Here is a 15,783-nt window from a genome sequence, read left to right as displayed (position 1 = left end):
GGAGGTAACTCCACAAGGTGGGGGCCGTATAATAAATAAAAAAAATTTATTTATTGTACAATATTTTTATTAAAAAACATTGATACAACTGTCACAGGACATTTTCAGCGCAGAAAATGCATATATGTACCCCAAGGACGATCTCTCTGAAAAAGAATGAGGAATCTGCACATGGTGAATAATAGCTGAGCCGAGACACACACACGCGCACGCACGCACGCACGCACGCACACACACACACACACACACACACTGCGACTCGCCCACAGTGCTCGCTCAGTACTACCGACACAGCAGCGAGGCGACCCGGGGGGAACTGCCGAGAGCTGCGGTATGATTTAGTGGAAATAAACATAACGTAGCTAGCCAGCCAGCCAGCCAGCCAGCCTGGTCAGCTGTACAAGCCGAGCCGAGACACACACACTGCGACTAGCTCACAGCACTCGCTCGGTGCTACCGAGACGGCAGCGAGGCAACCCGGGGGGACTGCCAAGAGCTGCGGTATGATTTAGCTTCAGGCAGCTCTCATCTCGATACTTTATAACAATTACGTAAATACGTTGGATAGTTAGCCTTTCGGTGGACAGACCCCATGCTCACTAAAAAGTGATTATTTCCTAAACTATTCAACATATTTTCAAAAAAATTTGCATGCATTTCAGCAGTTGTTTACACTATAGCAGACCGGAATTTAGGACACTCTCAATTACTTCATTAGGTCAATTAAGACTTAATTACGACAATACCTTGAACATTTAGCCTTTTGACAGATGGACCCCATGCTCACTTAACAGTCAATATTTACCAAACCGTTGCACCGATTTCCGTGAAATTTTGCATGTACCTCCACCAGTAGTATACACAATGGTGGAACAGGATTAGGGACTTACCAAGGTCTCGTTCCACCGTTGTGTATACTACTACACTTGACATTTCCTGCAATGGTAACCTTCTGACTGATACAGTATACATATAGGCCAATATACCGGAACCGCATTTTCAGATACTTTATGCAGATTAAACTATGAAGATCCATTCAAGCAGCAGAACCATTTTTAACTAGTGTCCAATCAGCTTGTTCAACTTTTTAGTCATATCACTACCCGAGTCTACATTCAGTTATCTGAGTGCTGCTGAAGTCAATGATAATCTGCCACTTGTCATGACAAATCATGTACATAGAACTCTCCTGGTCAATCGAGCTCAATGCCAGTGCACAAAACTACATTGAGAGTGTTGTTGAATGAAATAAAACTGAAACTGTTGTGAATAAACCTGTATGTTTGCTTACTCGTCCTGAAAATCAATGGTAATGCTGCGACAGAAATGGTGCAAAATGAAGTTGCCAGACATTTTCATGTTCATAAAAACACAATATTGTCTCTTTGGAGATATGTTTTACAGCATACAGGCTTGTCATTCACATGAAACAGCACATAAACTTACATTCCTTGATGACTCAATAATTCTGCTTGAACAGATCAAAATAAAGTATCCTTCTGTTTGATAATAGAGTCAATGTTACTGCCTGTTTATGAGAAATTATCTGTAAAATCAAATATTTTTTCAATATCCACTGAAACCATTATAGTAATTTCTGCATGTTATCTGATTATAGTAATTAGCATGGTTACAATACTATATATCCTCTGTAGTCTGGTGGATATAGCCAGAAGACCTTTAGGTCAGCAGCTTCACGATTGTGTTGTAAGGTAATGTTACCTCACCTCACCTTACATAAATTATTGTCCAATTTTTAAAGCATGCCAACTTCAATTTCTTTTTGATTTTATTCAATTTCTTTATGAAGTGTCTATTCATGTCTAAGATACTTTTACATTCAAAAACTTACCAGGTGCAAGAGAACTCGCATGGCTTCCCGACACTGGGTGGGAGACTGGAGAATCTCACATACAGCATGTCCCATCAATGCAATCTTGCTACTGAGACACACATCACTACCCACCAATACCCAGCCACCCCAGTTAGAGGGGTGAGAGAACTGTTTTGTGCACTGAACAGTTTTCACAGCTTTAGCAAGAGCCTGAGTTACTCTCTTATTGTCTTCTAATGCTGTGTAGAAAATGCGCATCAATAACTTTGATGCCTGGTCTGGTACTGGCCATAATGAAAACAACACACACTGGGCTCCTGCTGAAAGTAAGGCACGTGTCAGGCCAATCACACCATCTGTGTTGACTCGCCCTGCTCTGTCATCAGTATAGCCAGAGTTCAACACCACTAGTTTTGCATGGAGTTTCAGATTCAGAATGTCTGCTGCTGTGAGAAGGTAATCTGACAATGGAGGACCTTCTAATGAGTCAAATTCACTACCACTATTTTCTTGGGACTTGATAGTTTGATACCTGCCTCCTGATGAAACCAATTCAGTTGGTGACAGTACAATAGATGAAAGTTTCCATGAGATGTGGGTGGCAAAGTGGATCACCTCAACTTGCTCTATTTGGTGCAAAACAGCACCCTTTGTAGCTTCTACACCAATGAGTGGACGACACGACAACAACTCACCAACAATCCTCGACTCATACTCTGCTCCGGGAATCTCATGAAGATGCCAGTGCTGACTAATGTTCGAATTTAGTTTTGGATTGCCAACAACCAAAGCACCTGATGAATCTATCATTGGTCGCCCCTGGCGGTCAAGTTTTTGTGTGTTGGAAAGAGCACTGATAGATGGAACAATTATCAAATTATAACGTTCAAATAAATAATCTTCAGCCTGTTCCTTCCGCAACATCAGAAAAGGAACCAGGTACAGGTCACCTTGAAGCACAAGAATCAGATCAATAGGATCCGAAAAATCTTGGCTTAAATTTGCCAGTGTTTCTTCCATTGGTCCCAAAAGGAAACTATACAAGGCTGAAAGAGGAGAACGACCTCCAATAATGTGTTTTGAATTCCCTCTGTAAGATGGGAAGTTAGTGTTTACAGTTCCACCAGCACCACTGGAAAGGCTGAAAATACTGTTGATACTGTATGTTGATGTATTAAAAGAATGGCCTCTGTTAACCATTCGTAGAAATCCTGTGCGATCATTTTCAGCAATCAGGCGGTCACCGATTTCCTCCAACTGAAGCTGGAATACATCATCAGTCTCACTTTCTGATCCACTCTGGTTCTCCATGCTGTGTCTTGCACCTCTACAAAATCAAAGAGAGGTGCTTGGAACTTTCAGTAAGCTAAACAATACCGATGTACACACAAGGCCAAATATTGATAAACTTTCTAATGTACCTATTTCAAATTTCCTATCAAGGTTCATCGCATATACTTGTTGATGTCAATGTTTATTAGTACATAAGATATAAACTTTTACACCAGTTTCTTAAAGTTCTTTGCCTGAATAATCATCTGCTTCATCAAAGTACATGGAACTTTGAATTATTTTTTTAATGTTTTAATTGTTAAAACAAAAATGAACACAAAACAAGTACCAGTACTTCAGGTAGTTTTTTTCCAGAAAGAGTGTTTTCAATATCTACCAGACACTGTAATCTAAATCTCATCCCAAACCAATTGTTTCTGGACATTTAATGAATAACGACATCTTGCAATTGGATATTCCTTAACAAGTCAAATGGTTTGTAGAGGTCCATGGAAGTGATATTGACAAATTCTTTAAGAATGTTATGAAGTCTAAAACTAAAACATTATAGAAACAAGGGAAAAAGAAAAGCTATCTGATTTTTCTGTTGTTATTTCTAATGAGGTCTAGTGTCGGAAATAGTATGACAATATACACTGCCACATAACAATATGTATTGCATTGTGTCCTGGCCCTTGAGACTGACCTAGCAGCAGGTACACCCACACACTAAGCTATCTAAAAGGTATCTAGATGGTGTACTATATACAGGAGTAGTACTTTTGTCTTGAGTCTGGAGTAAACAAGATTCTCTAGATACAAGGAAGCAATAAAGGTGAACTTGGGTTCTTTGCAACCTCGGTGTGAGTCAATGTATTTAACCAAGAATGTTTCTTACAATATATACTGACTCTAAGTAAATGCCATGGGTTTGACATATTACATATTACCACCTTCATAAATTTAGATAAAATCCTAAATAACTTGAAAATTTTATAATAAATTGTATATCCATATACTTATCCTATCTCACGGTATGCACCATCTCTCTCTTCTAAGACCATGTGTGGAAACGTGCTGTCAGCTAAGTTGAGTCAAATCTAACTGGCCTCTGACCTGCCCTGACCTCTGCCCTCACCCCGACATCAACGCCTATCAATCATCCACCAAAGCGTGCAGCTCGCCTAAATGATCACAGGACTACCTCTTACCTGTCATTCTCGTCTTGGAGTTTCCAGTAATCTGTGATGTGGGGCAGGTTGGGTGGGTCCTATCTCGTGAGATAGGATAAGTATATAAATATACAATTAGTTATAAAATTTTCAAATTTTTAAACTTATCCTATCTCACGGTATGCATAATCCCACGGTTGGTAGGCGGGTCGCAGATTACCCCGTTACTACTACCACCGGGAAAAACACATAACCCAAGGAGGCCAGGAGAAAGCACCAACTCCCGATATGCAAACTCCAAACTTGAGATGGGTTTCTTCAGGTAACCCCTTGGCTTACACAGCACAAAAACTCTAGGGAGTGGGCGCTCCTGAATTAATGTGGTTTTCAGCCACAACTTTTGACAAGCAAAAGGACGCAGTTTGGCAAGTAGGCCCCGCCCCCGCCGCCCCACGATTTATCAGGTGACCCCAGTGAATTAAAGTCAAGGACCTTAATCTCGCCAGTCACTGCTTCGAAACTACTCCCCACAGACACACGCTGGAAGGCGATGAAAGAGGGAATAGCTCGGTTGCTCAACTAGATTGACGTTCAGTACCAATCACCCTAACTTACCAAAAGTGAGAAAGGACTTAGGAGCAGAACGCTTCGAAAACCACACAGGTAATCGGAATCAACACTTCACTGACGTGATTGCTCAAAGAATAGAGGTCAGTAAGTGGAATGTCAACCATCTCTGCATGTAGTATAGGACTTGCCTCATAGTCTTCTCGCCATGGATGACACAAGAGCTCGGGTGTCATGAGGCTTGGCCGTTGCTGGTGGAGGTAGGTCAGCAAAGGTGTAGGCATGCAGGATCGTAGTTCTCATCCAAAAAGCCAAGGTAGTACGGGAGACTTCCGAGGTGGAGGCAGTAGATATAGGGATGAACAGTCTCTTACGTAGTCTTCGACGATCCTGCGAGGCAGCTAGATAAATCCTCAATGCTCGAACTGGGCATAAGGAAAGATCATCAGTGTCTTCTAGGCCCAAGATGGTAGACAATGGTGGGATTGTGATTTGCAATCCGGCTGTCCTGGTAACTGATTCTTGGCAAGGAAATCCCACTCTCACATGTCTAGACCTTCCAAACCGTACCCGAGAAACATCAAGAGCATGCAACCCGGAGATACGGGCAGCTGCAGCCAAGACCAAGAGAAAAGATCTTAAAGGAGACATGTTCGAAATCTTCTCCTCCAGAGGTTCATATTCAGCTGACGTGAGATGAACAAGTACAACGGAGATATCCCAAGCTGTAGGCCGGAACTTCCAGGATTGGTCAGCCAATTTGAAAGACCTAGGAGAGACTGGAGTTCAGGGACAGTGGAAATCTTCACACCCGAGGCCGTTGCAATAACCATGTTAAGAGCAGCCAGGTAGGTAGACAGTGTAGAACCTCTGAGTTCCCTGGAGGTTCGGAGATGCTGAAGATAATCTGCCACCATCTGCGGGGATGCCGTAGTGGGGGATGAGATGCCCTTCTTCCTGCAGTATGCTTAAAACTTTCCCACTTGTCCTCGTAGTGTGACCTTGTAGAAGTACGATGCGCTGTTGTAATGGCAGTAGCAACCCGCTTCGAATAAACTTTAGCCGTTAAGGATTGATGTAGATGCGCCATATGTGCAGATGGAGCGTCAACAGGGACCAATGTAGTTGGTGGGAGTGCGGATGAACCAGTAGATCGGGTCGATCGGGAAGCAGTACAGGATCTGGTTCAGCTAGGTCTTGAAGATTTACGAACCAACTTCTGGCAGGTCAGTAAGGCGCGACCAAAGTAGAGTCAACCTCTGTGTTGCGCACAGTTCCCTAGAATGCGAGGAAGAAGGGCCACTGGCGGAAAAGGTCTTCCCACGGGATGGCTAGAGCAAAGAGGTCCTAAGCCAAAAGGTCCGATATCGGTGACACAAACCAAAGCAGCTGATGGTTAAACCTATGGCGAAGAGGTCTACTGTCGGAGAAGTCATTGGAAGGCAGAAGGTCTGAAACACCTGAGGATGTAATTTCCATTCCGTTGGAGAAGGACGACTCGGTCAGGACAGGGCATCTACGATGACATTCTTCATCCCCGGAAAGTGGTTGGCTCATATCATGATGTTGAGAAAGTCCACCAGATCCAAGAACTGTTGAGTCCTCTGTAGAAGCTGTGGAGACCCCGTTGACCCCATTCTGTTGATATGCCAAACCACTGCTGTGTTGTCCGATCTGACCATGAGGGAAATTGCTCGTAGGACATGCTGCCAGTGACTGATTGCCAAAATCACCACCCTGAACTCCAGAATGTTGATGTAACAGGCGCGATCTATGATAGACCAAGCCCTGCCACTTGTTGACTGAGAAGATGAGCTCCCCACCCGTGTTGAGACACATCCACATACAGGTGGTGAGACAGAACAAACGGCTCTAAACAGACTCCGTCGCAAACGTTCAATTCTTCCATCCACTACTGAAGATGAGGATGGAGCTCCAGAGGTAGAGGGATCAGAGCACCGGGATCTCCCACTGTGATGTAAGTTGCCACAAAAAGGTGTATGGGACGATGTTGTAGTTGACCCCTGAGGGTCAATGCCTGAACAGACGTCAAAAGGCCCAGCAGCTCCTGTCATTGGCGAAGCGTCCTAGGTTGCACTGGTACCAGGAAAACCAACCGCTGTATCTTGCAGAAACGATCCCTCGGGACAAACAGTTTGTTGACCTCTGTGTCAAACACTGCTCCAATGAATTGAAGTCGGCGTGTAGGGACTAGTTTCAATTCCAGCCTAATTGGCGAGGAAGCTGTATCGCAAACTGCATGTGGCGAAGCAGAAGGGCATGATCGTTCTGTGCCTGAATACAGTCGTCGATGTAAGCTTCGAACACTATCCCCTTGCAGGATAAGTTCTTCAATCCGGGAGTAAAGTGACAGGAGGATCCCCGATGACCAGCCTAATTGGCGAAGAAGCTGTATCGCAAACTGCATGTGGCGAAGCAGAAGGGCATGATCGTTCTGTGCCTGAATACAGTCGTCGATGTAAGCTTCGAACACTATCCCCTTGCAGGATAAGTTCTTCAATCTGGGAGTAAAGTGACAGGAGGATCCCCGATGACTGGCAGCTGGAACCCCTTGGATAACATGGAGAGGACGTTTACTTGGTTCATAGCTTAAGGCCTCAGTTCAGAGGTCACTGCAGCTGTATCTGGACAGTTAATAAGCATCGATGTTACTACCTTCGTCTCTATTACGAACGTTGCTTGGGACACTGGTCTTTACCTTTGCCTTTCCATTAACTATACGAATGTACCGTTAGACTGACGATCCCATGCATCTCATCTATTAATTTCAATACCATTTCGCCGCTCCTACAGTATTCACCGAACCGAATGTGTTCGTTGAACTGTCAACATTCGCCGAATCATCTGGTATCTCCATGCGCCTAGCTACTGTCATCATGAATTACTTGCTAATCCACGCATTCTGTTCGGTACTTCAGAGAGTACCTTGCTGTCCATTCACCACTTTGTACCAATGCATTGCTCTCACAAAGGGAAGAAGGGACCAGTGCATTGTCTCACTTCAGTTCACCGCTCTCGTTAGACCGATGCGCCGCATTTGATTAGATGAGCACTTCAGCCCAGTGCGCCCTTTCGATTGGAACAACGGATCATCTATCCAATCCAGATCGTTGAACCAACTTAGAGCGCAGAACCGATCCTGATCACCGAACCATACCAAATGGTTTGAAATTGTTCTTGCAATAGAACCATAGCCGCTCGAATGTGCGCTTGCTGATGGGACACTGCGAGTGCACCCGACATCGCCATCGCTCCAGTAGTTGTCAACACCATGTTGAGTTGAGCCATATTTCTCCTTATGGCACCATCTAAATGCAAACGCTGACGATCCTCGACCAGGAATGGCGAATTCATCGTTGCCTCAAGGGGGCGTGTCTCAGTCGGCTGGGTGTTCGTTCTGTGCGTGAGGTGCCTTGTCATTTCTCAAGGTCTACTCCGGTTCGTCTGTCCTATATTCAACAGTATCAATGTCGAGACCTATTTTACCGGTATCCTGGAATCAGGTGTCTGATGGGGCGATTTGTCAGCCTGTTGACTTTGATGCCTTGTGTTATCAGTGGCGTCAGCGTACGGCATGAGCGCCAGTATCCTCCTCTGTTAATCAGTCATCGAGACCTGCGACTACTCCAGTTCTACCTTTAGAGGAGGTTCATCGTTCAACGACGTCGTTTCTATCTTCGGATGGTAGCATGGATGTTGTTGACACACCTTAACTACTCGTCAGGTTTGCCGATAACCTCCGTATACAGCGTAGTACTTCCGTCGGGGGATTTATTATCCATTTGATATGAAGCCAGGTAATTTTGGTTCCATCACGTTCCCACCTCGACCGTGTATCACTCAATTGGCAGCGTCTCTGGATAAGGCTTTTGGTAACTTTGGCTTTTTTATGTCCCCCTTCCAGTGGATGATAATATCACGTTGTTGGGAACTAAACAGAAAGCCTAGATGAAGGATCCCATGCACTGAACTGCAGAGCTGAACTGAGTGGACCTAGCGCCGAAGTCGACACCTGGCAGTAAGCGCTGAAACCTGAGGAAGCGTTGTACCATGAGTCAATACAGAAGCCAGTGAACTATGAGGCAGCACCGAACCGGGAACACCATGAGGAAGCGCTGAACCTGGAGCACCATGAGTGAGCGTCGAACCAGGAACCCCAGGAGTAAGCGTTGAACCAGTAATACTGTAGTTAAGCGCTGAACCAGGAAGACTGTGAGTGAGCGCTGAACTAAAAGCACCGTGATGAAGCGTCGAACCGGGAACACCGGGAGCGCCGAACCAAAGTCAATATGAGTAAGCGCCAAACCGGGAGTCCAGGAGGAAAAGCCGAACTAGGAGCGCCAGGAGGAAGCGCCAAGCCAGCAACACCGGGAGAAAGCGCCTAACCAGGAACACTGGGAGGAAACGCCGAACATGGAGGAAGTGCCGAACCGGGAGGAAGCGCCGAACCAGGAACACTGGGAGAAGCACCGAACCAGGAATACTGGGAGAAGCGCCGAACCAGGACACTGGTAGGAAGCGCCGAACCAGGAACACTGGTAGGAAGCGCCGAACTGGGAATAAGCTCCGAACCAGGAATACTGGGAGAAGCGCCGAACCAGGAGGAAGCGCCGAACCGGGAGTAAGCACCGAACGAGGAACCCTGGGAGGAAGCATCGAACCAGGAACACTGGGAGGAAGAACCAGGAACACTGGGAGGAAGAACCAGGAACACTGGGAGGAAGAACCAGGAACACTGGGAGGAAGAACCAGGAACACTGGGAGGAAGCATCGAACCAGGAACACTGGGAGGAAGAACCAGGAACACTGGGAGGAAGCGCCGAACCAGGAACACTGGGAGGAAGCGTCGAACCAGGAACACTGGGAGGAAGCACCGAACCAGGAACACTGGGAGGAAGCGCCGAACCAGGCACAAGCGTCGAACTGGAACCAAACAAGAGCGCCGAACTGGAAGTAAGCGGCGCTCTGACCAAAGATATGGGATCCGTGACAATCGGCCCTCTAATTGTAGATAACTGTCCTGATGTAAGCGTTGCTTCAAAAGTAAGCGGCGCACTGGTAGGAAAACGCCGAACTGAAAGTAAACGTCACTTGTGTCACTTGGAATCAGTGACAAGCGGCGCTCCAAATGTAGGTAACTCCTGATGTAAGCGTCGAACTGGAAGTAAACGTCACTTGTGATGTAATGTTAGGAATCACAATAAGCGCCGCATGAGTAGTCCCCACCTCCGAAACGTAAAGGCGCTGAGGAACATTCACCACCAAAGACGGCCGGGATGAATACCAGACATAGATAACACAACAACTCGTGGTGGTGAAGAATCTTCTAGAGTAATGAGGCTATAAGAATGCAGACGGAAGAGTTGACGCAGATTTTCACTGAGGTAGGAATCAGACGCCTCTTTAAGAAATCTTCATTAGGAGACTTCAACTTCGAACGTCTTACTGCAGATATCAAACAGTGATCTAACTTAGGACGTTTACTACTCAGACCCTCAGATGGATTCCGAAAATCTCTGTCAAACTTGCATCTACAAGCTACGCAGTGATATTCGGAAAACGCGTCGTCGTCACGGTTTGCACACAAAGTGCAACGTCTAGACCATTCACACCGGCCTAAACAGTCAACACATAGGTTATTTTGGTCTGCCGCCGAGAAATTACTGTTGCAGTTATCGCAATGTTTGCGTTTATTAGAACCATAACGATTCGATTTTCCCATTGTAGAAACACAATCAAACTCTCTTATAGACAAACATACGTCCACACAACGTGGCGACAAGAAAGAGAATGACAGGTAGAGGTGGTCATGTGATCATTTGGGCGAGCCACACGCTTTGGTGGATGATTGACAGGTGTTGATGTCGGGGTGAAAGCAGAGGTCAGGGCGGGTCAGAGGCCAGTTAGATTTGACTCAACTTAGCTGACAGCACTTTTCCACACATGGTCGTAGAAGAGAGAGATGGTGCATACCGTGAGATAGGATAAGTTTAAAAATATTTGTTTATTGAAATACCTCATGCTGACGCTATCTGGCTGTATGTGACTGTCAACTCCAATGGCTTCTCGCATCTGTCCCACACAGTTTTCTAATATGGAGGCTGTTGTGAAGCTCAAAACACTTTGGCTGTCTCCTGCCATTGGATCTACATCTGCTTCCAACTCACTTAGAGACATCTTTTCAAACTGGACCAAACCTACAACAATACAGAAATCAGTTTAACATTGCTTTGCAGCAATTATGGAAGCATAAATTTTGCACCATTATCAACATGATAATAATTCTTATAATACTACCTGTAACATTTGATTGCCTTTTTTCCTAAAACTAGATTCCGAATCCACAGTTTTAGCTTGAATAAATTAAAAGTCTGTGGTGTTGTGCTGTTGTCTTTCATCTTTATGGTCCTGAAAGACGCATGTGCTTACTACTTATTTTCTGAAATCTCTGTTCAAGAATAATATGCAGCACCAAGTTTTCAACTCAGTTAAGTAAATGTAACTCAGTAAAAATCTATCCCCATTTCATAAAATATGCACTAAGCTGATAAGCCCCAAGAGAGGACAATAACTCTGTACAAAATTAACTGACATGAGTTTTCAAACTGACATGACATCAGTGAGTAGAATTTCACTTCTCTAAATTAGATTGTGTTTTGGTGGACCACCAGGGGAAATACCTACTGTAGATTGTGTTTTGGTGGACCACCAGGGGAAATAGCTACTGTAGATTGTGTTTTGGTGGACCACCAGGGGAAATAGCTATTGTAGATGGTGTTTTGGTGGGTCACAATGGAAAATAGCTACTGTAGATTTTGTTTTGGTGGACCACATGGGGAAATAGCTACTGTAGATTGTGTTTTGGTTGATCACCAGGGGAAATAGCTACTGTAGACTGTTTTGGTGGGCAACAATGGAAAAAAGCTACTGTAGATTGTGTTTTGGTGGACCACCAGGGGAAATAGCTATTGTAGATGGTGTTTTGGTGGGTCACAATGGAAAATAGCTACTGTAGATTTTGTTTTGGTGGACCACCAGGGGAAATAGCTACTGTAGATTGTGTTTTGGTTGATCACCAGGGGAAATAGCTACTGTAGACTGTTTTGGTGGGCCACCAGGGGAAAATAGCTACTGTAGATTGTGTTTTGGTGGGCCACAATGAAAATAGCTACTGTAGATTGTGTTTTGGTGGACCACCAGGGAAAATAGCTACGGTAGATTGTGTTTTGGTGGACCACAAGGAAAATAGCTACTGTAGATTGTGTTTTGGTGGACCACAAGGGGAAAATAGCTACTGTAGATTGTGTTTTGGTGGACCACCAGGGAAAATAGCTACTGTAGACTGTGTTTTTGTGGGCCACAATGGAAAATAGCTACTGTAGACTGTGTTTTTGTGGGCCACAATGGAAAATAGCTACTGTAGATTGTGTTTTGGTGGACCACAAGGGGAAATAGCTACTGTAGATTGTGTTTTGGTGGACCACCAGGGAAAATAGCTACTGTAGATTGTGTTTTGGTGGACCACCAGGGAAAATAGCTATGGTAGCTTGTGTTTTGTGGACCACAATGGAAAATAGCTACTGTAGATTGTGTTTTGGTGGACCACCAGGGAAATAGCTATCACAGATTGTGTTTTGGTGGACCACAATGGAAAATAGCTACTGTAGATTGTGTTTTGGTGGACCACCAGGAGAAATAGCTACTGTAGATTGTGTTTTGGTGAACCACAATGGAAAATAGCTACTGTAGATTGTGTTTTGGTGGACCACCAGGGGAAATAGCTATTGTAGATTGTGTTTTGGTGGACCACAATGAAAATAGCTACTGTAGATTGTGTTTTTTAGTGGACCACCAGGGGAAATAGCTACTGTAGATTGTGTTTTGGTGGACCACAAGGGGAAATAGCCGCTGTCGATTGTGTTTTGGTGGACCACAATGGAAAATAGCTACTGTAGATTGTGTTTTGGTGGACCATCGGGGAAAATAGCTACTGTAGATTGTGTTTTGGTGGACCACAATGGAAAATAGCTACTGTAGATTGTGTTTTGGTGGACCAAATGGAAAATAGCTACTGTAGATTGTGTTTTGTGGACCACAATGGAAAATAGCTACTGTAGATTGTGTTTTGGTGGACCACAAGGGGAAATAGCTACTGTAGATTGTGTTTTGGTGGGCCACAATGGAAAATAGCTACTGTAGATTGTGTTTTGGTGGGCCACAATGAAAATAGTTACTGTAGATTTTGTTTTGGTGGACCACAAGGGGAAATAGCTACTGTAGATTGTGTTTTGGTGGACCACAAGGGGAAATAGCTACGGTAGATTGTGTTTGGGTGGACCACCAGGGAAAATAGCTACTGTAGACTGTGTTTTGATGGGCCACAATGGAAAATAGCTATGGTAGATTGTGTTTTGGTGGGCCACAATGGAAAACAGCCACTGTAGATTTTGTTTTGGTGGACCACAAGGGGAAATAGCTACTGTAGATTGTGTTTTGGTGGGCCACAAGGGGAAATAGCTACTGTAGACTGTGTTTTGGTGGACCACCAGGGGAAATAGCTACTGTAGATTGTGTTTTGGTGGACCACAAGGGAAAATAGCTACTGTAGATTGTGTTTTGGTGGACCACCAGGGGAAATAGCTACTGTAGATTGTGTTTTCGTGGACCATCGGGGAAAATAGCTACTGTAGATTGTGTTTTTGTGGGCCACAATGGAAAATAACTACTGTAGATTGTGTTTTGGTGGACCACAAGGGGAAATAGCTACGGTAGATTGTGTTTTGGTGGACCACCAGGGGAAATAGCTACGGTAGATTGTGTTTGGGTGGAGCACCAGGGAAAATAGCTACTGTAGACTGTGTTTTGATGGGCCACAAGGGAAAATAGCTACTGTAGATTGTGTTTTGGTGGACCACCAGGGGAAATAGCTACTGTAGATTGTGTTTTGGTGGACCACCAGGGGAAATAGCTACTGTAGATTGTGTTTTGGTGGACCGGCGGGGAAAATAGCTACTGTAGATTGTGTTTTGGTGGACCACCAGGGGAAATAGCTACTGTAGATTGTGTTTTGGTGGGCCACAATGGAAAATAGCTACTGTAGATTGTGTTTTGGTGGACCACAATGGAAAATAGCTACTGTAGATTGTGTTTTGGTGGACCACCAGGGGAAATAGCTACTGTAGATTGTGTTTTGGTGGACCACCAGGGGAAATAGCTACTGTAGATTGTGTTTTGGTGGACCACAATGGAAAATAGCTAATGTAGATTGTGTTTTGGTGGACCACAAGGGGAAATAGCTACGGTAGATTGTGTTTTGGTGGACCACAATGGAAAATAGCTACTGTAGATTGTGTTCTGGTGGACCACCAGGGGAAATAGCTACTGTAGATTGTGTTTTGGTGGACCACCAGGGGAAATAGCTACTGTAGACTGTGTTTTGGTGGGTCACATTGGAAAATAGCTACTGTAGATTGTGTTTTGGTGGACCACCAGGGTAAATAGCTACTGTTGATTGTGTTTAGGTGGATCACCAGGGGAAATAGCTACGGTAGATTGTCTTTTGGTGGACCACCAGGGGAAATAGCTATGGTAGCTTGTTTTGGTGGACCACAATGGAAAATAGCTACTGTAGATTGTGTTTTGGTGGACCACCAGGGGAAATAGCTATCACACATTGTGTTTTGGTGGGCCACAATGGAAAATAGCTACTGTAGATTGTGTTTTGGTGGATCACCAGGGGAAATAGCTACTGTAGATTGTGTTTTGGTGGACCACCAGGGAAAATAGCTACTGTAGATTGTGTTTTGGTGGACCACCAGGGGAAATAGCTACTGTAGATTGTGTTTTGGTGGGCCACATTGGAAAATAGCTACTGTAGATTGTGTTTTGGTGGACCACAATGGAAAATAGCTACTGTAGATTGTGTTTTGGTGGACCACAAGGGGAAATAGCTACTGTAGATTGTGTTTTGGTGGACCACCAGGGGAAATAGCTACTGTAGATTGTGTTTTGGTGGACCATCGGGGAAAATAGCTACTGTAGATTGTGTTTTTGTGGGCCACAATGGAAAATAACTACTGTAGATTGTGTTTTGGTGGACCACAAGGGGAAATAGCTACGGTAGATTGTGTTTTGGTTGACCACCAGGGAAAATAGCTACTGTAGACTGTGTTTTGGTGGACCACCAGGAGAAATAGCTACTGTAGATTGTGTTTTGGTGAACCACAAGGGGAAATAGCTACTCTAGATTGTGTTTTGGTGGACCACAAGGGAAAATAGCTACTGTAGATTGTGTTTTGGTGGGCCACAATGGAAAATAGCTACTGTAGATTGTGTTTTGGTGGACCACCAGGGGAAATAGCTATGGTAGATTGTGTTTTGGTGGACCACAAGGGAAAATAGCTACTGTAGATTGTGTTTTGGTGGACCACAAGGGAAACTAGCTACTGTAAATTGTGTTTTGGTGGACCACAATGGGAAAATGTAATTTTCTAAATAAAATTGATATTTTATACTTATCCTGACTCATGCTCTTTTGCTTGTCTTCTTCTTCTTGCGAACATAGTGGAACACTTGTATCTCCCTAATTGAAGCTCCCTTCAATGTAAAATCACTAATTAGTACCCACCACGAGTTGCCTCCCTCTCCCAAAATGCGCGGGAACGGAGGCGCCACCTCTGCCCATATGCTTCACTCTCTCCTGTTTAACGAGCCCAACATTTGAATTTTCAGAGAAATCCAAAGTGTTATGTGGGGAGGATGGGAGGGTTTACCTCATGAGTCAGGATAAGTATAAAATATCAATTTTATTCAGAAAATTACATATTTTTCCTTATCCTGACTCATGCTCTTTTGCTTGTAGAATCCTACGGAAACGGAGGTAGGAAACAGAATACTTTGGATTTTAGTAATTAGTGA

At 44.4% G+C, this 15,783-nt stretch overlaps 1 protein-coding gene across 1 annotated transcript in view; it reads right to left on the bottom strand.

The window, feature by feature from the left end:
- Window positions 1-15,783, bottom strand: part of LOC124288909 (tetratricopeptide repeat protein 28-like) — a 223,761-nt gene that overhangs the window by 90,705 nt on the left and 117,273 nt on the right. The window contains 2 exon segments of the mRNA XM_046725502.1: window positions 1,853-3,161; window positions 10,883-11,063. Of these exon segments, the coding sequence (XP_046581458.1) occupies window positions 1,853-3,161; window positions 10,883-11,063 (1,490 nt within the window).

Source organism: Haliotis rubra, unplaced genomic scaffold, assembly GCF_003918875.1.
Source record: "Haliotis rubra isolate DU_JTF1 unplaced genomic scaffold, ASM391887v1 Scf429, whole genome shotgun sequence".
NCBI lineage: Eukaryota > Metazoa > Mollusca > Gastropoda > Lepetellida > Haliotidae > Haliotis > Haliotis rubra.
This window is presented reverse-complemented; position numbering and strand designations above follow the sequence as displayed.